The 25638-nt window shown below is 39.9% G+C and overlaps 1 protein-coding gene across 2 annotated transcripts in view; it reads right to left on the reverse strand.

Annotated features, from left to right (window-relative positions):
* Positions 1 to 2136: 2136 nt before the first annotated feature.
* The window catches only part of NSUN6 (NOP2/Sun RNA methyltransferase 6), an 81837-nt gene continuing 58335 nt past the window's right edge, over positions 2137 to 25638 (reverse strand). For both annotated transcript variants that reach the window (XM_030941026.1, XM_010364019.2), the window contains exons 8-11: positions 20649 to 20793; positions 7986 to 8134; positions 4327 to 4452; positions 2137 to 2389 (exon numbers count right to left, since the gene is read on the reverse strand). In XM_030941026.1, coding sequence (XP_030796886.1) covers positions 2177 to 2389; positions 4327 to 4452; positions 7986 to 8134; positions 20649 to 20793 — 633 coding nt within the window. In that variant the 3' untranslated portion in view covers positions 2137 to 2176. The remainder of the gene's footprint in view (positions 2390 to 4326; positions 4453 to 7985; positions 8135 to 20648; positions 20794 to 25638) is intronic.

Raw genomic sequence — 25638 nt, forward strand, 5'->3', positions numbered from 1 at the left:
GATGGCATTGGTTGTATTTTGACATTTGTTGGTCTTAATCAAACATTTACACCAGTACAAGTTTGTTGCTAGGCTGATTTTCTGCCATTTTCATCCCAGCTTAGCAAATAAGGATGTGCAGCGAGCATTACAGAAAATGATTTTTGTAGAGTTTCTTCAAACACATTTAAAGTTTAAGGAGGTATGCTGAGCCCTAAAAAGATAAGTCGCACAGGAAAATTGTTTCTCTTTAGTCAAATGACATCTACTGGATATAAGGCAGAATGAGGGATGTAAAAGACACAGGTTTGCTTGAAATAATTTTTCTCTCAAACAATAAGCATCTATTGACTGCTCTGAAGCTGTGACTGAGAGAAAAGGCAGTACAGGGTCTCTGCCTGGAGGATGTTTCCTAGGTGTGAAGCTGGGGCTTAAGGGGCATGGATAGAAAATTTGAATGAGAGTGTCGTAAGCCAGGAGAACATTAGATGTGGGTGCCAGGGGCACACAGAAGGGGAACAGTGCCTGTCCAACCTCAGGGAAGGGTATTCAAGAAAGCCTTCTTTAAAGAAGAGGCCATCTATCGGTCTTACCTGATCCAAGAGACCTTGCACTCCTTATGGACACAATAAATAGTTATGAGAAATTCCTAAAGAAAACCTGTGAGGGGGGAAGAAAAATCAGACTATTAAGCAATTGTCCATTTCTTATGCCCAAGGTCTGATAACTTTTGGGCGATTTGAATAAAAGCTAACAAAACAGTATGATGGATTTAAACACCACAAGACAGCCTTAAAACTATGGCTGGGTACTAAGTATTCTGATTGGTCTAAAAAGCCAATAGAAAGGCAAAATCCTAAGGCTGTAATGTTTTCTTAAAAGCTGGCTGGGTGCATGGCTAACATCTGTAATCCCAGTGCTTTAGAAGGCCAAGGCAGGGGGGACTGCTTCAGGCCAGGAGTTCAAGACCAGCTTGGGTAACACAGCAAGTTCCCATCTCTCTCACAAAAAAAAAAAAAAAAAATTAGCCAAGCAAGGTAGCACACAACTCTGGGGGAGGCTGAGGCAGGAAGATTGCTTTAGCCCAGGAGTTTGAGGTTGCAGAGAGCTATGAAATCATGCCACTGCACTCCATCCTGGGTGGCAGAGCAAGACCTTGTCTTTAAAAAGTAAAATTAAATTGAAAAGCAGTCACTTATCTTGGCCACTACAGTGGGATGCTTGGGTATTTTTGCAGTTCGAAGGATGATCTGCTTTTTGTCTGAGTTCAGAGTTGATTGTGGTCTTTTTTTGTCTGGATCTATGATAGGTACAGCTGCCTTGCCTGATGCTGGTGTTAGGTGAAATTGTTTATGTTCAACAGGAGAACACCAAGGCCCAGCTATAAGGGTCAGGCCAGGCCACTTCCCAGCTGCCAGAGCTGGTTTTTTTTTTTTTTTTTCTCTCACCAACCATTTTCTAATAACTTATATGTTTCGAACACATGATAAGTTACCCAAATTGTGGAATAATCTCATTTTCTAAATCTACAAAGTGAAGAAAATACTCATTTTACCTTTTCGTTTAAAATTATGAAAAACATTAAACACAGACTATCATTTAGACTATCACTTCATACTATCATTTAGAGGAAGTCCAGACTTCATTTGAAAGGGGGTTGACCTACTAAATAAGCAAAGAGTCAGGTAAAATACTTACCTCCATTATTGGCACATAGTCAATGTTTGATTTCCCATGCCCTGAATCCTTAAGAAACTACTATGTAGGGAACAAAAACCACTTTTCATAACCACATCAAATGCTGCTAATTTATTCCTTTTGTTAGATTCACTAATTTTTAACATTAAAAATAACTTGTATTCTTCACAAATTAAAACATTAGCTCGCAAATGAAAATATGCTCCAGACATCTACAGGCATCTGTTTTTCTTTATACTCCAAATACATAAAGCAAAAAATTCTTTTAAAAACAGAAAATATAATCTCATACCACCCCCTACTTCCTCTGTGTCTCTGGATCCCTGGTAAAACAGCTGGCAGCCCTTCCTGTTTCCTTAGCAACTACGTCATCATTCAGTTGGCCTGACAACACTTTGGTATAAAAAAAAAAAAAAAAAAAAAAAAAAAAAAAAAAAAAAAAAAAAAAACCACAGACAGCAAATGTTTGGAATTTTCATTTCTGAGCATCCATCCTCTCCTATGTGCTTTTGCATTTTACAAATTTTGCAATAAAAAAACCTATAGAGTCCTTATTAGCCAGATGCAACATGTCTTCTCTTCTGGCCTCTCTGAGAGAGTCCATGTCAGTGTCCGGTAATGGCACAGCTGATGGATCAAATCGCTGCAGCTGTTTCAATTGTTCACATGAGAGGCCAGCTCCCCTCATTCCTTCTCCTCCAATCTGCGGTTCCTGTTTGGAGAAAGTGAATCAATATGGATGAACATCCCATAATTAGCAAGTATGCCTGCTACTATTTAAGTTAAAAGACAAATTGGGCTGTAACGACTACATCTTCCAAAAATAGCAAAATGAGTAAATGCCTTTCATTTTGGTGGAAAATACGTGCTGCTTTCCAGACAGTAAAGTGGGAAAGCAATACTATGCGTCACCTGATGAACAAATACCTATGATTACATGCTTATCAGGCACTGTGACATTACTAAAGGCCTGAGCTTCTTAGTTGGAAACAAGTGGACTCAAATTGCAGCTCTATCACATTTTAGCTGTATGACTTTAGGTAACATTAACCACATTTCCTCATCTATTAAACAAGGCTTAAGTAAAGAAGGTGGTATCACACCTGGCATATAGCAGGGACTCAGTAAATGGAACATTATTATCAATAAAGCAGCAGAGGTCAGGCACAGTGGCTCACACTTATAATCCCAGTACTTAGGGAGGCTGAGGCGGGCTGATCACCTGAGGTCAGGAGTTTGAGGCCAGCCTGGCCAACAAGGTGACGCCCTGTCTCTACCAAAAATACAAAAAACTAGCCAGGTGTGCTGGTGCACACCTACAATCCCAGTTACTTGGGAGGCTGAGGCACGAGAATTGCTTGAACCCGGGAGGCAGAGGTGGCAGTGAGCCAAGATCATGCCTGGACGACAGAGTGACACTCCATCTCAAAAAACAAAAAATGAAAGAAAAGAAATAAAAGAGAAGGAAGGGAGCAGGGAGGGGGAAGGGAAGAAGAAAAAGAAAAAAGAAAGCAACAGAAAAAACTCAGCTTTATTTAACATTTTCCAAAACTGAAAGGTGGTCTTTAGGCATCTAAGGTACCTCTCTCTGACCCATACCAGTTGGGTGAGAAAAGTTTCTAGAAAAACAAACATTAGAAAGGGATACATAATTTAAGGCTGTATCAATTAGTTTAGAGGAATCATAAGGCCTTGAGTGATACTTGCAAACTACTGAAGAAGATCTATAATCCTAAGTCACCATCACAGACAATCATTTGCATGTTAATGAAGATAGGTCTTTAGATATATACTTAAGAAAACAGATCGTTTACTATCCCATGGAGGTCAGGGGAAAACTTCCCATCTCTTTTAGGTATATATTTTGAGTGTGTATGTTTCCAAGTGAATTCTGAAGTCTTCCTTTCATCTACAATGTAATTACCTTAATTTATGAGTCTAGAAACCATCTCTGAATTATCTATATTTATGTATTCCCATTACCTAACTTCTGTATAGAAAGGTACTAAAGTTAGATGCTCAATGTATCTGAATGTATGTGAGCATTATTACAGATTTAAACTTAATCTCAAATATCCTGGGCTAAAAACTGAATCAAAAATACATTTCTAATAAAGACCATAACAGAAAGAGTTATGTTAGGTAAAAGAAAGTATAAGAAAGCTTTTTAAATATTATACATTGTATATAATAGGCAATAATCCAGAAGCACGTTTTTCCCTTTCGGCTGGTCTTCTGATATCCCACAGTTAATTAAAGCTCATTTGAGCTTTGATGTGACATGAGAGAAAATGCTCAACATTTTCCACATCAGAAAAATACGGCACTGGGAAGGAAGAAAAAAGTCTTTTTAGAAAAAAGGTGCCGAGTAACATGAATAGCTACAAGTGGAATAAACACATAACAAAAATACTCCCAAGCTCTGTGCCATTTTAACACAATGGCAAGGAACAAAGATGAGAAAAAACTTTGTCAGGACATGCAAATTATGGGCAGTCTAAAATGGATCTAATTAGATAAGCATTCTTGTTTATTACAGTGTTCACTTTGGAAGTTTTACTTTTTTTTCGTTAACACCCTGTGTTTACCACAGTGCTTCAGTTTCTGTGATTTATCTTATTACACAGAGAAAAATGAAATTAGTCTTACCTGGGGCTGAAGCTGAAGGCAAGGAAATTTTGTCAGGGCCCAGGCAACTTGTTCTTCATTTTCGGCCAGTGTTATAGTGCATGTGCTATACACCAGCACACCCTCTGGCTTCAGCAGCTGAACTGCCTAAAGAAAACTGTGATCAGACCACACACAGCACAAAACCAAATAAACATCTGCATGAATTTCATAGCATACGGTATAACATCTTTCAAATGTTTGGGATAAATAAAATGATGTTCTACGTGACAAGGATTCCTTCTGTAATTGGAGTATGCAAAAGCAATACTTGCAAACTAGACTAGGTGCATTTCATTATCTTGGAACTGTCATACTCCATATGGACCAAGACTTCCCCAAATACAATCATTCACCTTCATGCCTTCAGATACCATTTTTTATGCTGAAAACTCACAAATTTACATTTTTAGGCCAGACCTCCTCGTTAAATTCCCTACTTAAACGCTCAGTTGGCTTCTTAACATTTCTTTTTTATTCTTATTTTTCTAAATAGAGATGAGGTCTCACTGTTGCCCAGGCTTGTCTTACAATCCTCCCACCTTAGCCTCCCAAAGTGCTGGGATTGCAGGTATGAGCCATAGGTCTGGCCCTTCTCAACATTTCTATAATCCTATCAAACTTGACATGCCCCAAAATGACCTTTTCCTTTCCCTCTGAAACCTACTGCAGAAGTCTTCCTATCTTTCCAGAATCTCAGGTCCCAAACCTCAGATGATCTTTTACGCCTTTTTCTGACTCCCCCAACCATCAGCAAGTCCTGTTGGCTCTACCTTCAAATTCTAGCCAGAATTTGGCCACTTCTCACCACTTCCACTGCTATCATTGTGGTCCAAGCCTCTTTATCTTTTGCCTGGATTATTGCAACTGCCTCCCATTTCAGCTTGCTTTATTCCCTGCCCTCCTGCAATCTAGTCTCAGTACAGCAGACAAAGCAGTCCTTTTAAGCTTGTCCCTTCTCAGCCCCAAGCCCCTCACATGTCCTCCATGATCACTTAGAGTCAAAGACAAAGTCCTTACAGAGGCCTTTGAGGCCAGACATAAACAAGTCTCTTGTTGCCTCTCTGACCTCCTCTTGTACACCTCTTACCCTGGCCCGTTCTATTTCGGCAACACTGACCTTCTGCTGTTTCTGGAACACACGAGGCACAGTGGCACCTCAGAATCTTTGCAGCAGTTGGGAAAGCTCTCTTAATTCTCTGCACTGCTTTCTCCTTATCTTTGCACGTATGTCACGTTCCCTGGCACTCTGTAAATTTTCAACTATTCCAATCCAACACTCCTATCCCCAGTTCCTTTGGCTTGCTCCATAGGCCATTGCATTATTGTCTTCTAATATACTAAAAAACTCATTTATTTCCTCTCCTAGTTAGAACAGAAACCTCGTGAATAAGGGCATGGAATGTTGTCTACTTTCTCAATACTGTACCGTCAACGTCTAGAATAGCGTCTTACACACAGTAGGTGCTCTTTGAGTATTTGTTGAATAAATGAATCAGGAGATAAGGTGCTATGCTAAAATAGATTTGTCTCAAATACCTAAAGTTCAACTTTTCAAGCTCCTGATTTTTAAAATTTTAAAGGAAATCTTTAAAAATAGAGTATACATACTTGTGCTTTTTAAATCAGAGTATGCTGATCAAAATTTAAACTTTTTTACTATGTGCCAGTTACTGTGTTAAACACTGTACATGAATTTTTCTCAACAAATCCTTATAACAACCACAAAGTAAGATGACTATCACCAAAGATGTATTCCTAGTAGGTAGAGCTGTTATCCCTACTACTCAGATATAGAAAGCAATGTACATAAAGTCACTCAGGTGGAGGAGCCATGGCTCAAGTCAACATGTGTCTGACTCTAACATCCACATTCTCGATTTCTCTCCAGGCCAAATGGCACACCTGCTATATTCTGAAGTTCTCTCTCTTTTCAATGAGAAGCTTTTCCTTCTCATTGAGATCATTCGTCTACTCCTAGTAGCCTTTTAAAATACCATTTTTGCTATGACCTACAAAGAACAGAAATCCAAGTCCTTTACAGAAGTATCCTAATTTTATTCTCAAGTCAAAGTGGGTTTCAGCTATAAGTAAAGCTTCCTTTTTGCTGCTTGCTGTTTTAATTCTGAGGATGAGTTCTTTGAAGACTTCATAGAAAAAGAGGAAGTCAAATAATCCACAACCAGTGCTACCTTTGTGTATGAAAGGAAACACCAAGAGAGTTGAATCGGAATGTACTCAAAGACAGCTTTAGAGACTAAATCATTACAGAATATACATTGTTGCTCTAGCCTTGTATTTTGGAGGGCTGGGACTAAATAATGAATTCATCTATGATCAAACACTGTCTATACACTCTGAAATCCACTGAGTCATTTTTGCAGGACTAGGAGAAATCCTCAAATGTTCTATCTGGGCTTCTTCTGAAAGTACTAGAGGCAAGTTAAATGTGTACAGTTTCTATGGTTCTCCTATATCCTACACTGGCCACTGTCTCTTCCTGTTTTTATCAATGAGTTTTGCTTCCTATTGGAACTTCTTCTTCTAAAGAAGACCCCAAAATCTACTTTTTTTCTTTTTTTTTTTTGAGACAGTCTTGCTCTGTTGCCCAGGCTGGAGTGCAGTGACGTGACCTCAGCTCACTGCAACCTTCGCCTCCTGGGTTCAAGCAATTCTCCTGCCTCAGCCTCCTGAGTAGCTGGGACTATAGGTGCACATCACCATGCCTGGCTAATTTTTTGTATTTTTAGTAGAGACGGGGTTTTGCCATGTTGGCCAGGCTGGTCTCAAACTCCTGATCTGAGGTGATTAGCCCGCCTCAGCCTCCCAAAGTGCTGGGATTATAGGCGCGAATCACCATACCCAGCCAAGAACTCTGTTTTTTTAAAAAAGAGTAATTCAGTTTATATCTATTTCTTTACATCAATTAGTAACTACAAGTTAACAATTCAGTGACTTTTCAGATAGAGCAGAATATTTGAAATTTATTAAATATGTGACGAAATTCTACTATTGCCTGTATATCTTAAAGGTGAATCAACTTAAAGGAAAACTTCTATATTTAAAACTAGGTCCTCTCGGTTGTATTTGTGTGTGTGTGTATGTGTGTATAGTAAAATATAAATAACATAAAATTTACCATTTTAGTCATTTTAAGTCAATAATGACCTTCAGTACAGTCACATTGCTGGGCAACAATCACCACCATTCATCTCCAGAACTTTTTCATTGTCCCAAACTGCAAGTCTATATGCATTAAACAATAGCTCCTCAATCTCCCAGCCCCACAATGCCTGGTAATATCTATTCTTCTTCCTGTCTCTATGAATTTCCCAGCTACTCATATAAGCAAAATATTACAGCATTTTTCCTTTTGTGTCTGGTTCATATTACTGAGCATAACGTTTCCCAGGTTCACCCATGTTGTGCATGTATCAGAATCTCACTTCCTTTGAAGGCTGAATAATGTTCCATGTATGGATATAGCATATTCTGTTATCCATGTATCTGTCAACAGACTCTTGGGTTGTTCCCACCTTTTGGCTATTGTAATGAATGCTGCTATGGAGATTGCTCTCAGTGGTTTAAACACCAAAGTAGCAAAAGTTAACTTTCTTTTACAACAACAGACCGCCACATACTGCAGTGAAGAGTTTTCGCTGTAATGGCTGATATGATGCCAATTCCTTCAAAGACCAAGTACAGGCCATATTTGGTCTCTGTCCCATTCCACTACAGGGTGCATCCAGAAGAATTCGGTCAAAGGATTCTGGTAGAAATGGAGGTTCCCCTATAAAGAGAATTATAAACATGTTTACTATCTGCCATATAGGTTTAAACTAGAAAACTCCTGAGATGATCAGGAATTTAAAATCATAATCTAGAATCAAAAATAAAACAATTTCTCCCTTCAATCAAGCAGCTGGTTAAACTAATTTTGACTTATACCTAAAATAGATTTGATGTGGTAAAAAGGTTAAAAATGTAGTAATAGTTGAAAGTTATTCTGTTGATACAGTACAAACCAAGGCCTAATCACACAAGACCTTGTAACCCAAACTTCAGAAGCCACAATTTATCAAAGCTAGGACTTGGAATTAATTCTAGTTGTTCTGGAAATTGATACTTCTCTTGGTAATTTCTACTGAAGACAGCCCCCGAAAAAATGCCTGTTCAATCATTGTGAAACATGCTGATTCTGGTATTCCAGAGTCTCCTTGTTTCTGTGGCCATCAGAAGGGCTATGGTCTAGAATAGGTAGAATGATCAGTACCACCCCTAGATTCAATCTTCCACGAAGGTTTCCTTTGCATTCACTTGAATAATTTTCCCTAACTTCTGACTTATTTAATGTTATTGGAGGAAGGTATGAAATCAAGTGGTCTGTTTACATATTTGGGCTGTCTACTTGTAAGCAAGATGTCCATTCCATTCAATTCCATTTCCCCTTCCATTCTGCATTCCATTCCCCATTGCATTCCATTCCATTCCATTGTCCATTCCATTCCATTCCCCATTCCACTCCATTCCCCATTCCACTCCATTCCATTCCATTCTGCATTCATTCCATTCTGCATTCCATTCCACTCTCCAATCAATTCCATTCGCCATTCCATTCCATTCTCCAATCCATTCCATTCTCCAATCAATTCCATTCTCCATTCCATTCAATTCTCTATTCCAATCCATTCCATTCCACTCCACATCCCATCCCATTCCATTCCCCATTCCATTTCATTGCATTCCACTCCCCATTTCATTCCATTCTCCATTCCATCTAAATTCCACTCTTTATTCCATACCATTCCCTATTCCATTCTCCATTCCTTCCATTCTCCATTCCCTTCCATTCTCCACTCCATCTCCATTCCATTCAATTCTCCACTCCATCTCCATTCCATTCCATTCGCTATTCCATTCCATTTTATTCCCCATTGAATTCGATTCTCCATTCAATTCCATTCCATTCTCCATTCCATCTCCATTCTATCTCTATTCCATTCCATTCCATTCCATTCCATTCTCCATTCCATCTCCATTCTATCTCTATTCCATTCCATTCCATTCCATTCTCCATTGCATTTCATTCCATTCCATTCTCCATTCGACTCCATTCTCCATCCCATTCCATTCTCCATTACATTCCATTCTACACACCATTCCATTCTCAATTCACTATTCCATTCCATTCCATTCTCCAATCTATTCTCCCTTCCATTCCATTCTCCATTCCAATCCTTTCTCCACTCCGTTTCACTATACTCAACTGTCCATTCCATTCTCCATTCCATTCCATTCTCCGTTCCATTCCATCCTCTATTTGATCTCCCAGTCCATTCCATTTTACATTCCATTTCATTCCATTCTCCATTCCATTCCATTAAATTCCATTCCATTCTCCATTCCATTCTCCAATCCATTTCATTCTCCATTCCATTCCCTTTTCCATTCCATTGCATTCCCCAGTCCATTCTCCATTCCATTCCAGTCCATTCTCCATTCAATTCCATTCTCCATTCCATTCTGTTCAATTCTCTATTCCATTACATTCTCCATTCCCTTCCATTGCCTTCTCCATTCCATTCCATTCTCCATTCCATTCTTCTCTATTCCATTCCATTCCATTCTCTATTCCATTCCATTCTCCATTCCATTTCATTCCACTACACTCTCCATTCCATTCCATTCCATTCCATCCTCCATTCCATTACATTCTCCATTCCATTCCACTCCCCATTTCACTGCATTCTCCATAACATTCTCCATTCCATTCTCCATTACATTACATTCACCACTGCATGCCATTCTATTCCATTCTCCATTCCATTCTCCATTTCCTTCTCCTTTTCATTCCATTCCATTCCGTCTTCCATTCCATTATCCATTTCATTCTCCACTCCATTCCATTCCATTCTCCTTTACTTTCCATTCTCTATTCCATTCCATTCTTCACTCCATTCCATTCTCTCTTCCATTCCATTCTCCATTCCACTCCAATCCATTCTCCATTCCATTTTCCATTCTATTCCAGTCCATTGTCCATTGCATTCCATTGTCCATTCCAGTCTCCATTTCATTCCATTCCATTCTTGATTCCATTCCATTTCTTCCATTCTCCATTCCTTTCCATTCTCCATTACATTCTCCATTACATTCCATTCCATTTCCCAGTCCATTCTCCATTACATTGCATTCCGTTTTCCATTCCATACCATTCCATTCTCCATTCAATTCCATTTCATTTTCCATTCTAATCCTTTCCATCCACTCTCCATTCCATTCCACTCTCGATTCCATTCCATTCTCCATTCCATTCTCCATTTCATTCCATTCTCAATCCCATTCCAATCCATTCTTCATTCCATTCTGTTCTCCATTACATTCCACTCTCCATTCCATTTTATTTTCCACTCCATTCTTCATTCAATTCCAATGCATTCCCCATTCTATTAAATTCTCAAGTCTCCATTCCACACATTCTCCATTCCATTCCACAATCTATTCCAGTCCATTTCATTTCATTCTCCATTCCATTCATTCTATTCCATTCCACTCCATTTTCCATTCCATACCATTCCATGCTCCATTCCATTCCATCCCATTCTCCATTCCATTCAACACCATCCTCCATGCCATTACATTCTCCACTCCATTCCATTCTGCATTACATGACATTCCATTCTCCATTCCATTCCATTATGCATTCCATTCTCCATTCCATATCATTCTCCACTCCATTCCATTCTCCATTCCATTATGCATTCCATTCTCCATTCCATATCATTCTCCATTCCATTCCATTCTATTCCTTTCCATATCATTCTCCATTCCATTCCATTCTCCATTCCATTCCGTTCCACTACATTTTCCATTCCCCATTCCATTCCATTCCACTCCATTCTCCATTCCATACCATTCCATTCTGTTACATTCCATTCTCCATTCCATTCCATTTCTTTCATTCTCCATTCCAATCAATTCCATTCTCCATTCCATTCCATTCTCAACTCTCCCTTCCATTTCCCTGTCCATTCTCCAGTTCATTCCATTCCATTCTCCATTCTATTGCAATCTATCCACTTTCCATTTCATGATTCCATTCCATTCTCCATTCCATTCCAATCCATTCTATTCCATTCTCCATTCTATTCTCCATTCCATTCCATTCTCCATTCTATTCTCCATTCCATTCCATTCTCCATTCCATCCTCCATTGCATTCTCTATTCCATTCTCCATTCAATTCCAATCCATTCATCATTCCATTCCACTCTCCATTCCATTCATTCTCCATTCCATTCTTCATTTCATTCCATTCTGAATTCGATTCAATTCTCCAGTCTCTATTATATTCCATTCATCGTTTCATTCCATTCCATTCTACGATCCATTCCATACCATTCCTTTTTCCATTCCAGTCCATTCTCCATTCCACTCTCAACTCCATTCTCCATTCTCTTCCATTCTCCATTTGATTCCATTCTCCATTCCATTCTCCATTCCATTTCATTTCCTGCATCCTCCATTCCCTTCCATTCTCCATTTGATTCCATTCCATTCTCCATTTGATAATCCATTTTCCAATCCATTTCCCAGTCCATTCTCCATTCCATTCCTTTCCTTCTCAATTCCATTCCATTCTCCATTCTATTCCATTCCACTCCACTTTCCATTCAATTCCATTCTCCATTCCATACCATTCCATTCTCCAATCCATTCTCATTCCATTCCATTCTCCACTGCATTCTCCATTCAATTCAATTCCATCCTCCATTCAATTTAATTCCATTCTTCATTCCATTCCATTCTCCATCCCATTCCATTCTCCATTCCATTCTCCATTCTTCATTCCATTCCATTAAATTCTCAAGTCTCCATTTCATTCCATTCAATTCTATGCCATTCCATACGATTCCATTCTCCATTCCATTCCATTCTATCTTCCATTCCATTCCACTCCACTATCTATTCCATTCCACTCTTCATTCCACTCTCCATTCCAATCTATTCCATTGAATTCCATTCCATTTTTCATTCCAATCTCCATTCCATTATTCATTCCATTCTATATTCCATTCCATTCTCCACTCCATTCCATTCCCCATTCCATTGTAGTCTCCATACCATTCTCCATTCCATTCTGTCCACCACTGCATTCCCTTCCATTCTCCATTCCATTTCATTCTCCATTCCATTCCATCCTCCATTCTATTCTTCATTCCACTCCATCCTCCATTCCATTCTCTATTCCCTTCCATTCTTCATTCCATTCCATTCTCCATTTCATTCCATTTTCCATTTCATTCCATTCTTCATTCAGTTCTCCTTTCCACTGCATTTTCCACTCCATTCCACAGAGAATTCAATAGAGAATGGAGCAGAGTAGAATGGAATGGAATGGAGAATGGAATGGAACAGAATGGAATTAAATGTAAAGGCAAATGGAATGGAATGGAATGGAGTGGAGAATGGAATGGAATGGAAATGGGAATGGAATGGTGAATGGAATAGAATAGACAATGGAATTGAATGTGGAATGGAATGGAAAGGGGAATGGAATCGAGAATGGTTTGGAATGGAATGGAGAACGGAACGGAATGGAACGGAGAATGCAACGCAGAATTGAATGCGGAATGGAATGGAGAATGGAATGGAATGGAGAACGGAATACAATGGAGAATGCAATGCAGAACTGAATGTGGAATGGAATGGAACGAAATGGAAAATGGAATGGAATGTAGAACTGAACGAAATAAAGGATGGAATGGAATAGACTGGAGAATGGAATGGAATGGAGAATGGAATGGAATGGAGAATGAAATGGAGACTGTAATGGAATGGAAAATGAAATGGCATGGAGAAAGGAATGGAATGGAATGCAATGGCAAATGGGATGGAATGGAATGGAGAATTCCGCATTCCATTCTCCCTTCCATTCCACTCTGCATTCCATTCCATTATTCTTTCCATTTCATTCCCCATTCTATTGCAGTCTCCATACCATTCTCCATTCCATCTCATTCTCTAATCTACTCTATTCACCACTGAATTGCATTTCATTATCTTCCATTCCAATCTCCATTCCACTTCATTCTCAATTCCATTCCATTCTCCATTTTCCATTCCATTCCATACCATTCTCAATTTCATTTGACTCCATGCTCCATTCCATTCTATACTCCATTCCATTCCATACCATTCTCAATTTCATTTGACTCCATGCTCCATTCCATTCTATACTCCATTCCATTCTGCATTCCATTCCATTCTCGATTACATTATCTACTGCATTCCATTCTTCATTTCATGCCATTCTCCATTCCCTTCCATTCTCCATTCCATTCCATACCATTCTCCTTTCTAGTACATTCTTCATTCCATTCTCCATTCCATTGCATTCTCCCTTCCATTCCATTCTCTGTTCCATTCCATTATATTCCATTCTCCGTTCCATTCCATTGTATTCTAGTCTCCATTCCATTCCATTCTCCATTCCATTCCAATCCACTCTCCCTTCCATTCCATTCCAATCCACTCTCCCTTCCATTCCATTCTCCATTCCATTCCTCATTCCATTCTCCATTACATTCCTCATTCCATTCCATACTCCATTCCATTCTCTATTTCATTCCATTCTCCATTCCATTTTCCACTCCATTCCAATCTCCATTCCATGCCATGCTCCATTCCATTACAACCCATTCAATTCTACATTTCAATCCATTGTCCATTTCATACCATTCTCCATTTCATTTATTTCATTTCATTCCCTTCTCTATTTCATTCCATTCTCCATTGAATTCCATTCAATTCTCCATTGCATTCCATTCCATTCTCCATTCCACTCTATTCTCCATTCCATTCTCCATAACATGCCATTGTCCATTCCATTCCATTCTCCGTTCCATTCCATCCTCTATTCCATTCTCCATTTCATTCCAATCCATTCTCCATTCCATTCCATTCTCCATTCCACACTCCATTCCATTTTCTACTCCATTCCAACCTCCATTCCATTCCATTCTCCATTCCAATCCATTCTCTGTTCCATTCCATTTCATTCCATTCTCCATTCAAATCCATTCTCCATTCCACTCTTCATTTCATTTCATTCCATTCTCCACTGCATTCCATTCTATTCTCTATTCTGTTCTCCATTCCACTCAATTCTCCATTCCATTCCATTCCATTCTCCATAACATTCCATACTCCTTTCCATTCCATTCCATTCTCTGTTCCATTCCATTCTATTCTATTCTCCATTCCATTCCATTCTCTTTTCCATTCTCCATTCCATTCCAATCCATTCTCCATTCTCCGTTCCATACTCCATTCCATTTTCCACTCCATTCCATTCCATTCTCCATTCCAATCCATTCTCCGTTCCATTCCATTCTCCATTCACATCCATTCTCCATTCCATTTCATACCATTCTCCATTCCACTCTTCATGTCATTTCATTCCATTCTCCATTGCATTCCATTTTATTCTCTATTCCGTTCTCCATTCCACTTGATTCTCCATTCCATTCCATTCTCCATAACATTCCATACTCTTTTCCATTCCATTCTGTTCTCCATTCCATTCTATTCTCCATTCCATTCTCTGTTCCATTCCATTCTATTCTATTCTCCATTCCATTCTATTCTCTTTTCCATTCTCCATTCCATTCCAATACATTCTCCATTCTCCATTCCATTCCAATACATTCTCCATTCTCCATTCCATACTCCAATCCATTTTCCATTCCATTCTCCACTCCATTCCAATCCCCATTCCATTCCATTTCTCCATTCCATTCCATTCTCCATTCCATTCCATTCTCCATTCCAATCCACTCTCCATTCCAGTTCATACCACTCTCCATTCCACTCTTCATTTCATTTCATTCCATTCTCCATTTCATTCCATTCCATTATCCCTAACATTCCATTCTCCATTCCATTCCCTTCTCCTTTCCATTCCATTCCTTCTCCATTCCATTCCCTTCTCCTTTCCATTCCATTCCATTCTCCACTCCATTCCATGCTCCATTATTTCAATTCCCTGTACCATCCTCCAGTCCATTCCATTCCATTCTCCATTTCATTCCATTCCATTCTATTCACCATTGCATTCCATTCAGTTCCATTCCATTCAATTCTCCATTTCATTCTCCATTTTACTTCATTCTCCATTCCATCCATTCTATTCCATTCACCGTTCTCCATTCCATTCTCCTATCCTTTCTCCATTCGATTCCATTCCATCCTCCATTCTATTCCATTCCATTCTATTCACTACTGCATTCCATTGCATTCTCCATTCCATTTTGATTCCATTCCATTCTCCATTCAATCCCATATTCTATTCCTTTCTCCATTCCATTCTCCATACCATCCTCCAATCCATAACATTCTCCATTTCATTGCATTCCATGCTTCATTCCATTCCATTCTTCGTTACATTCCATTACATTCCACATTATATTCCATTCTCCATTCAATTTTTCATTCTATTTCATTCTCCATTCCCTTCCGTTCTCCATTCAGTTTCCTTTCATTCTCCATTCTGTTCCATACCATTCTCTATTCCAATTCATTCTCCGTTCCATTCCATTTGCCATTCCCTTCCATTCTCCATTCCATTCCATTCTTCATTCCATTCCCTTTCATTCCATACCATTCTCCATTCCATTCCACTCTCCATTTCATTCCACTCTTCATTCCAGTTCAACCTCCATTCCATTCCATTCCATTCTCCATTCCATTCCATTCCATTCTCCATTCCATTCCATTCCCCATTCCATTCAATTTCCCATTCCATTCTCTATTCCATTCCATTCTCCATTCCCTTCTATTCCATTCTGCATTCCATTGCCTTCCATTCTCAATTCCATTCCATTCTCCAATCCATTCCATTCTCCATTCCATTTCATTCTCCATTCCATTCCACATTCCATACCATTCTCCATTCCACTACATCCCATTCCATTCTCTATTCCATTCTCGATTGCATTCCATTCTCCATTCCATACCATTCTGCATTCCATTTACCATTTCATTCGATTCTCCATTCCATACCCCTCTTCATTCCATTCTCCGTTCCTTTCTATTCACCATTCCATTCCATTCTCCATTCCAGTTCAATCTCCACTGCACTCCATTCTCCATTCCATTTATTTCACTCCATTCTCCGTTCCATTCCACTCCATTCTATTCTCCATTCAATTCCATTCTCCATTCCATTCTAATCCATTCTCTATTCTATTCCATTCTCCATTCCATTCCATTATCCATTCCTCATTCCATTCCGTTCTCCACTGCATTTCATTCGCCAACTGTTACATTCTCCATTCCACTGCATTCCATTCTCCATTCCATTTTCCACTAATTTAATTCCATTCTCCATTCTTCATTCAATTCCATTCTCCCTTCCATTCCACTCCAATCCATTCCATTCTCTATCCATTCATACCCTTCTCCATTCCACGCTCCATTTCATTCCATTCTATTCTCCTTTTCATTCCATTCTCCATTCCATTCCATTCTCTACTCCATTCTCTATTCCATTCAACATTCCATTTTCCATTCCATTCCATTCTCCATTCCATTTCATTCCACTTTCCATTCCATTCTCTATTCCATTCCATTCTATTCTCCATTCCATCCCATTCTCCATTCCATTCCATTCTCCGTTGCATTTTCCATTCCATTCCATTCCTTATTCCATTTCTTTCTCAATTCCATTCCATTACCCATTCCATTCAATTCGCCATACCATCCTCCATTCCATTCCATTCCCCACTCAATTGCATTCTCCATATCATCCTCCATTCCATTCTATTCACCACTGCATTCCATTCCTTTCCATTCCATTCTCCATTCCATTACTGATTCCATTCCATTCTCCATTTTGCATTCCATTCCATACCAGTCTCCATTCCATTCTCCATTTCATTGCATTCCATGCTTCATTTCATTCCATTCTGCATTCCATCCCACTCTCCATTCCACTCCACACCATTCTCCATTCAATTCCATTCTCCATTCCAGTTTATTCATTTCATTCTATTCTGCATTCCATTCCATTCTCCATTCCATTCTGTTCTCCATTCCATTCCATTCTCCATTGCATTCCATTCTCCATTCCATTTCCCCATACCATTCTCTATTCCATTTCATTGTGTATTCCATTCTATTCTCCATTCCATTTTCATTTCCAATCCATTCCATTCCATTCTCTGTTCCATTCTTCGTTCCATTCCGTTCCGCATTCCACTCCATTCTCCATTGCATTCTGCATTCCATTCCATTATCTGCTCCATTCCATTCTGCCACAAGCCTGGGGAGGAGGTGAATTAGCACTCAAGTTGTTGCAATGTATTTGTCAGGCCTGTGAGCGGAAGCTCAGCCATTATAACCCCTGTGACCTGCACATACACATCCAGGTGGCCTGGAGGAGCCAAGAAGTCTGGAGCAAAGAAAAACCACAAAGAAGTAAAACAGCCAGTTCCTGCCTTAACTGATTAACTAAAATTATACTATTTTACTATTGTGACTTGTCCCTGCCCTACCCTAGCTGGTCAACTTTGTGACATTCTTCTTCTGGACAGTAAGTCTTATGATCTCTCCACCATGCATCTTGCAACCCCCTCCTCTGCTAACAATAGATAACCACCTTTTACTGTAATTTGCCCTTACCTACCCAACTCCTATAAAGCAACCCCTTCCCCATCTCCCTTTGCTGACTCTTTTTGGACTCAGCCCACCTGCACCCAGGTGAATTAAAAGCTTTATTGCTCACACAAAGCCTATTTGGTGTCTCTTCACACGGACGCACTTGACAGTATTAGGGGAAATAAAAGCAGCAAAAAAAAGTTAACTTTGAGAGAGTTTAGCTACCAGATTTAGTAGGCAAAAACTTTAAAGCAGCCAATAAAAATATGTTCAAACAATTAAAGCAAAGGAAAACATGCTTAAAAAAGTAAAGGGAGATATGGTCGTCATGTTTCATCAAATAGAGAATATTGACAGAGAGAAATTTTTAAAAAAGGAAATCAAGATGTTGAAAGTACACTTCTTAAAAATTCCACTGGAGGGCTCAACTAGAGTTAAGCTGACAGAAAAAAATGAGTATATTTGAAGACAGATGAATACTGATTATGTAATCTTGTAACTGAGTGCTTGCATTTTTCCAAGAAAAAAGGAATGAATTACTATTTTAAAAATTATTTTCTGTTATCTTCTCCCCTTTCCCCATTCCCGTTTGTTCCTACTTAGCCCTTCAGAAATGCAAATTAACCTTTTACACACTTTCCCCTCACCAGACATTCTCTGCAGGGCAAGTTCTTCTAACTAAGCCTCCAAGACACATCTCTCCTAGAGAATTAACAGTTAATTTGCAGACCAAACCATACTGGCCAGCGAACTTTCAGCCCCAGGAGGTGGTCTTGAAACTTCCACCCTCTAGGGGTTGTCACTCTTGTGGGGAGTAGGGGGGACTTTCATTCACCAGGAGAACGTATCCAAATCATGCCTGCTTGGCCACTTTTACAACTTATTTCTGCCCAGGAAGATGCCAATTAAACTGTTAGATTAGGCACCAGCTAGCAGTGGGAGCCCTGCCCTTGTTCACTTCCCCATTTACCTTATAAAAGTGTCTGCTTTCTGCTCCAAAGGTGAAGCAGCACATATAAAGGCAGGATGCTTTGTGCCTCATTCCCTAAGCTAGCTTTGGAATAAACCATTTTCCTTGTACCAGACCTTACTCTTGTTAATCAGACTCTAAATGCAGCATGCAGCTAACCTGCTTTTTGGTTACAATCTGAAGGTCAGAGAGAAACAACAATGAAGACAAATTACCATAAACTTCAGAGAAATGTGTGACATTATTAAGACAACTTAGGCATTATTAACACAACTTAGGCAGTCCCAAAAGGAAAGAAAGAAAAAAAGGTAGGAAAATATTCAAAAAATCATGGCTGAAAATGACCCACATTTGATGAAAAGCAATCTACACATCCAAAAGGAACTAGCTCTGAGGTGGACAAATGCAAAAAGATCCACAACTAGATACATCATCGTAAAAATGTTGAAAAGTCAAAAGCAAAGAGAAAATGTTAAAGGCAGCAAGAGAAAAACAACTCGTCGTGTACTAGGGAACTGTAAAAGATTAGCAGGTGATGGTTAATCTAGAACAGTGGAGACCCAAAGATGGTAACATGACATATTCAAAATACAGAAAGAAAAAAAAAAAAAAAAAGAAAAACCTGTCAACCAAGAATTTAATATTCAGTAAAACTATCTTTCAAAAATAAAGACCTATTTCAAAATAGGTCTTTCAAAAGTAGAGACCCTATTAAAAAGAGAGAGAAAAGGATCTAACAGACATACAAATAGCCAACAGGTATATGAAAAAATGCCCAACATCACTAATCATCAGGAAAATGCAAATCAAAACCACAATGAGATATCACTTCACCCCAGTTAAAATGGCTATCATAAAAAAAACACAGCACGCAAAATAATATATGCTGGCAAGGATGCAGAGAAAGGCAAACTCTTTTACACTGTTGGTAAAAATGTAAATTAATACAGCCATTATGTAAAATGGTATGGAGGTTCTTCAAAAATAAATAGAACTACCATATTATCCAGCAATCCTACTACTGGGTATACAGAAAAAGGAATTTAAATTAGCATGTCAAAGAGATATCTGTACTCTCATTTCACTGCAGCATTATTCCCAACAGTCAAGATATGGAATCCATCAAGAAATGAATGGATAAAGAAAATGTGGTACGTATATACAATGGAATACCATTCAGCCTTTAAAACAAAAAGAAATTATGTCATTTGCAACAAAATAGATAAACCTGGAAGACATTATGCTAAGTGAAACAAGCCAGGCAGTGAAGGACAAATATTATAGGACCTCACTTAAGTGGGGAATCTAAAAAAGTCAAACTCATAGAAACAGAGTAGAATAGTGGTTACCAGAGGCTGGGGGAGGAAGGAGGAGAAAAGAATGGGGAGAAGTTGTTTAAAGGGTACAAAGTTTCAGTTGGACAGGAGGAGTAAGTTTTTGAGATCTACTGCACAGTATGGTGACTATACTAATGTATTTTGTTATTTCAAAGCTGCTAAGAGAGTAAATTTCAAATTCCCACAAGACAAGGATAAGTACAGTGATGGACATGTTAATTAGCTTGCTTTAATCATTCCACGTCGTATACAAAATCATATACATGTCAAAACATCACACTGTATGCCATAAATATATATGATTTGTCAATTAAAAATAAGAAAATCAAAATATCTCACCTTCTGTGTCCTCCACCATATCAAGTTTAACTGCCTTTGTTCCATCAAAACAAAATGCCCTGATGGAATTCAGCCCTAACAATAAGGCATTCTGCTTTATTTTTTCTACTTTGCTGAAGATTTTATCCAGTGCTATAACTTCTCCCTAAAAAAAAAACAAAACACAGAGAGAGAGAGAGAGAGAAAAAAAAGAAAACTATAAATCCAAAGCAGTCAAGTCATAAAATCAATGAGAAAAACTGATGAAAACTTATGGTCTTTTCCACCATCCTCCCAGCCCTACTTTAAAACCTCTATCCATTAACCAAATGTATGTGTCCGGAATTTATTCCTTCCAGTGGGTTCTTGGTCTCGTTCACTTCAGGAATGAAGCCACTGGATGGGTGTGGTGGCTCATGCCTGTAATCCCAGCACTTTGGGAGGCCGAGGTGGGCAGATCATGAGGTCAGGAGATTGAGACCATCCTGGCTAACACGGTGAAACCCCGTCTCTACTAAAAATACAAAAAATTAGCCGGGCATGGTGGTGGGCACCTGTAGTCCCAGCTACTCAGGAGGCTGAGGCAGGAGAATGGCGTGAAATCGGGAGGTGGAGCTTGCAGTGAGCCGAGATCGCACCACTGTACTCCAGCCTGGGAGACAGAGCAAGACTCCATCTCAAAAAAATAAATAAATACACAAAAAATAAAATAAAAAAAGAATGAAGCTGCAGACCCTCGTGTTCTGCAGTTCTTAAGGATGGTGTGTCCAGAGTTTGTTCCTCCAGATGTTCAGATGTGTCCAGTGTTTCTTCCTTCCAGGGGGTTTGTGGTCTTGTTGACTTCAGGAGTGAAGCCACAGACCTTCGCAGTGAGTGCTACAGCTCATAATGGCAGTGCAGACCCAAAGAGCGAGCAGCAGCAGGATTTATCATGAAGAGCAAAAGAACAAAGCTTCCACAGCACAGAAGGGAACCCCAGCAGGTTGCCGCTGCTGGCTCGGGTGGCCAAGCTTTTATTCCCTTATTTGGCCCTGCCCACATCCTGCTGACTGATCCATTTTACAGAGTGCTGATTGGTCCATTTACAGAGTGCTGATTGGTCCATTTTACAGAGCACTGATTGGTCCATTTTACAGAGTGCTGATTGGTGCATTTACAATCCTTTAGCTAGACACAGAGCACCGATTGGTGCGTTTACAATCCTCTAGCTCGAAAGAAAAGTTCTCCAAGTCCCCACTCCACTCAGGAATTCCAGCTGGCTTCACTTCTCATGTATATCCAATTTACATTAAATACTTGTGTCATTCCATTAAGAAAATACATTCCTGCCAGAAAAATAATCTGATAACGACTAGCTACTTTTAGTAAACAAAACTCAAAACCAAAAAGTATTTGTAATCTTCTAAAGAAACTTAAAAACACCCACTGGAGGCAAACATTAAAAATCACCAATTTGATGTGCCTTGTTCACCTCTGGACGAACACGAGCTAATGCTATTAGACAGCGGCCTTAAAGTGCTCTGAGATGCAAATGAATGCTACTTGTAAAATTGGTCATTTTAACATTTTCCAGCTAGCCACATAAAATTCTTGTGAATTCTGGCAACCAAAACTGGAAAAATATGAGCCAAAACCTCTGTATAGCACAGCAAAATATTCTGGTGTGGTATAAAACGCAGTTCAAGAAAATTTTACACAGTAACACTTTAAGTCAAAGTCAATAAAGGTAAGAGGTAAAAATTTCAGAGGGCCAAGACACCTGAATAGAAAGAGCTCCAGTCTGTAGCTCCCAGCAAGACCAACACAGAAGGCTAGTGATTTCTACATTTCTAACTGAGGTACCCAGTTCATCTCATTGGGACTGTCAGGCAGTGGGAGCAACCCATGGAGAGCAAGCGGAAGTAGGGTTGGGCGTCATTTACCCAGGAAGTGCAAGCAGCTGGGGGACCTCCCTCCCCCAGTCAAGGGAAGCTGTGAGGAACAAAATGTGCTACGCAGCCTGGGTACTATGCTTTTCCCGTGGTTTTTGCAATCCACAGATCAAGAGATTCCCTCATGAGCCTACTCAAGGGCCCTGGGTTTCAAGCACAAAACTGGGCAGCCATTTGGGCAGGCACCGAGCTAGGTGCAGGAGTTTTTTTTGTACGCCAGTGGCACCTGGAACCCCAGTGAGACAGAACCGTTTACTCCCATGGAAAGGGGGCTGATACCAGGGAGCCAAGTGGTCTCACTCAGCAGGTCCCACTGTCATGGAGCCCAGCAAGCTAAAAATCACTGGCTTGAAATTCTCACAGCCAGAACAGCAGTCTGGAGTCGACATGGGACGATCGAGCTTGGTGGGCATCCGCCATTACTGAGTCTTCAGTAGGCTGTTTTCCCCTGACAATGCTAAGAAAACTGAAAGGTTTGGACTGGGCAGAATTGACCACAGTGCAGCAAAGTGGTTGTGGCCACACTGCTTCTCTAGATTCCTCCTCACAGGGCAGGGCATCTCTGAAGGAAAGGCAACAGCCCTACTCAGGGGCTTACAGATAAAACTATCATCTCCCTGAGACAGAGCACCTGCAGGGGGAGGTGGCTCTGGGCGCAGCTTCAGCGAACTTAATCTTTCCAGCCTGCCAGCTCTGAAGAGAGAAGCTGATCCTGACAAAGGGGATTCTCCAAGCACAGTGTACCAGCTCTGCTAAGGGACAGATTGCCTCAAGTGGGTCCCTGATCCCCATGCCTCCTGACTAGGAGAGACCACCCAACAGGAGTCAACAGACACCTCATGCAGGAGAGCTCTGGCTACTAGCATCAGGGCAGTGCCCTCTGGGATGAAACTTCCAGAGGAAGGAGCAAGCAGCAATCTTTGCTGTTCTGCAGCCTCCACTGGTGATACCCAGGCAAACAGGGTCTGGGGTGGACCTCTGGCAAACCACAGCAGACCTCCAGAGGAGGGGCTTGACTCTTGGAAGAAAAACCAACAAACAGAAAGCAACAATATCAACAAAAAAGACCCCACACAACAATCCCATCCAAAGGTCATCAGCCTCAAAGATCAAAGGTATATAAATCCATGAAGATGAGGAAAAACCAGTACAAAAATGCTGAAGATTCCAAAAACCAGAATGCCTCTTCTCCAAATAATCGCAACTTCTCTCCAGCAAGGGAACAAAACTGGACAGAGAATGAGATTGACAAACTGACAGAAGTAGGCTTCAGAAGGTGGGTAATAACATACTTCTCCGAGCTAAACAAGCATGTTCTAACCCAACGCAAGGAAGCTAAGAACCTTGATAAAAGGTTACAGGAATGGCTAACTGAAATAACCGGTTTAGAGAGGAACATAAATGACCTGATGGAGCTGAAAAACACAGCACGAGAACTTCTTGAAGCATACACAAGTATCAATAAACAAATCGATCAAGTGGAACGACATCAGAGACTATTTATGCCTTGCTGAAATAAGGCATAAAGACAAGATTAGAGAAAAAAGAATGAAAAGGAACAAACAAATCTTCCAAGAAATATGGGACTACATGTAAAGACCAAAGCCATGATTGACTGGCATACCTGAAAGTGACAGGGAGAATGGACCAAGTTGGAAAACACACTTTAGGATATTATCCAGAAGAACTTCCCCAACCAAGCAAGACAGGCCCACATTCAAATTCAAAAAATACAGGGAACACCACTAAGACACCCCTCGAGAATAGCAACCCCAAGACACATAATCAGATTTTCCAAGGTTGAAACAAAGGTTAAGGGCAGCCAGAAAGGTCAGGTCACCTACAAAGGGAAGCCCATCAGACTAACAGCAGATATCTCTGCAGAAACTCTACAAGCCAAAATAGAATGGGGGTGAATATTCAACATTCTCAAAGAAAAGAGTTTTCAACCCAGAATTTCACATCCAGCCAAATTAAGCCTCATAAGCAAAGGAGAAATAAAATCCTTTCCAGGCAAGCAAATGCTGAGGGATTTTGTCACCACCAGACCTGCCTTACAAGAGCTCCTGAAGGAAGCACTAAATATGGAAAGGGAAAACCAGCCACAGCCACTGCAAAAAAACACCAAAATATAAAGACCAATGACACTATGAAGAAACTGCATCAACTAATGTGCAAAATAATGAGCTAGCATCATGACGACAGGATCAAATTCACACCTAACCATATTAACTTTAAATGTAAATGATTAAAGGCCTTAATTAAAAGACAAAGCCTGGCAAATTGTATAAAGAGTCAAGACCCACCTCATGTACAAAGACACACACAGGCTCAAAATAAAGGAATGCAGGAATATTTACCAAGTAAATGGAAAGCAAAATAAAAGTATGGGTTGCTATCCTAGTCTCTAGTAAAAGAGACTTTAAACCAACAAATATCAAAAAAGACAAAGAAGGGCATTACATAACGATAAAGGGGTCAATGCAACAAGAAGAGGTAACTATCCTAAATATATATGCAACCAATACAGGAGCACCCAGATTCATAAAATAAGTTCTTAGAGACCTACAAAGAGACTTAGACTCCCACACAATAATGGTGGGAGACTTTAACACCCTACTGTTAATATTAGATCAACGAGACAGAAAATTAACAAGGATATTCAGGACTTAAACTCAGCTCTGCACCAAGTGGACCTGATAGACATCTACAGAACTCTCCACCCCAAATCAACAGAATATACCTTCTTCTCAGTGCCACATGGCACTTATTCTAAAATCAACCACATAACTGGAAGTAAAACACTCCTCAGCAAATGCAAAAGAATGGAAATCATAACAGTCTCTCGGACCACAGTGCAATCAAATTAGAACTCAGGATTAAGAAACTCACTCAAGGGGGCATGCCCAAGATGGCCGAATAGGAACAGCCCCAGCCTCCAGCTCCCAGCGTGAGTGACACAGAAGACGGGTGACTCCTGCATTTTCAACTGAGGTCCCGGGTTCACCTCACTGGGGAGTGCCGGACAATTGGTGCTGGTCAGCTGGTGCAGCCTGATCAGCGAGAGCTGAAACAGGGCA

This window comes from Rhinopithecus roxellana, chromosome 11 (assembly GCF_007565055.1).
Source record: "Rhinopithecus roxellana isolate Shanxi Qingling chromosome 11, ASM756505v1, whole genome shotgun sequence".
Lineage (NCBI taxonomy): Eukaryota > Metazoa > Chordata > Mammalia > Primates > Cercopithecidae > Rhinopithecus > Rhinopithecus roxellana.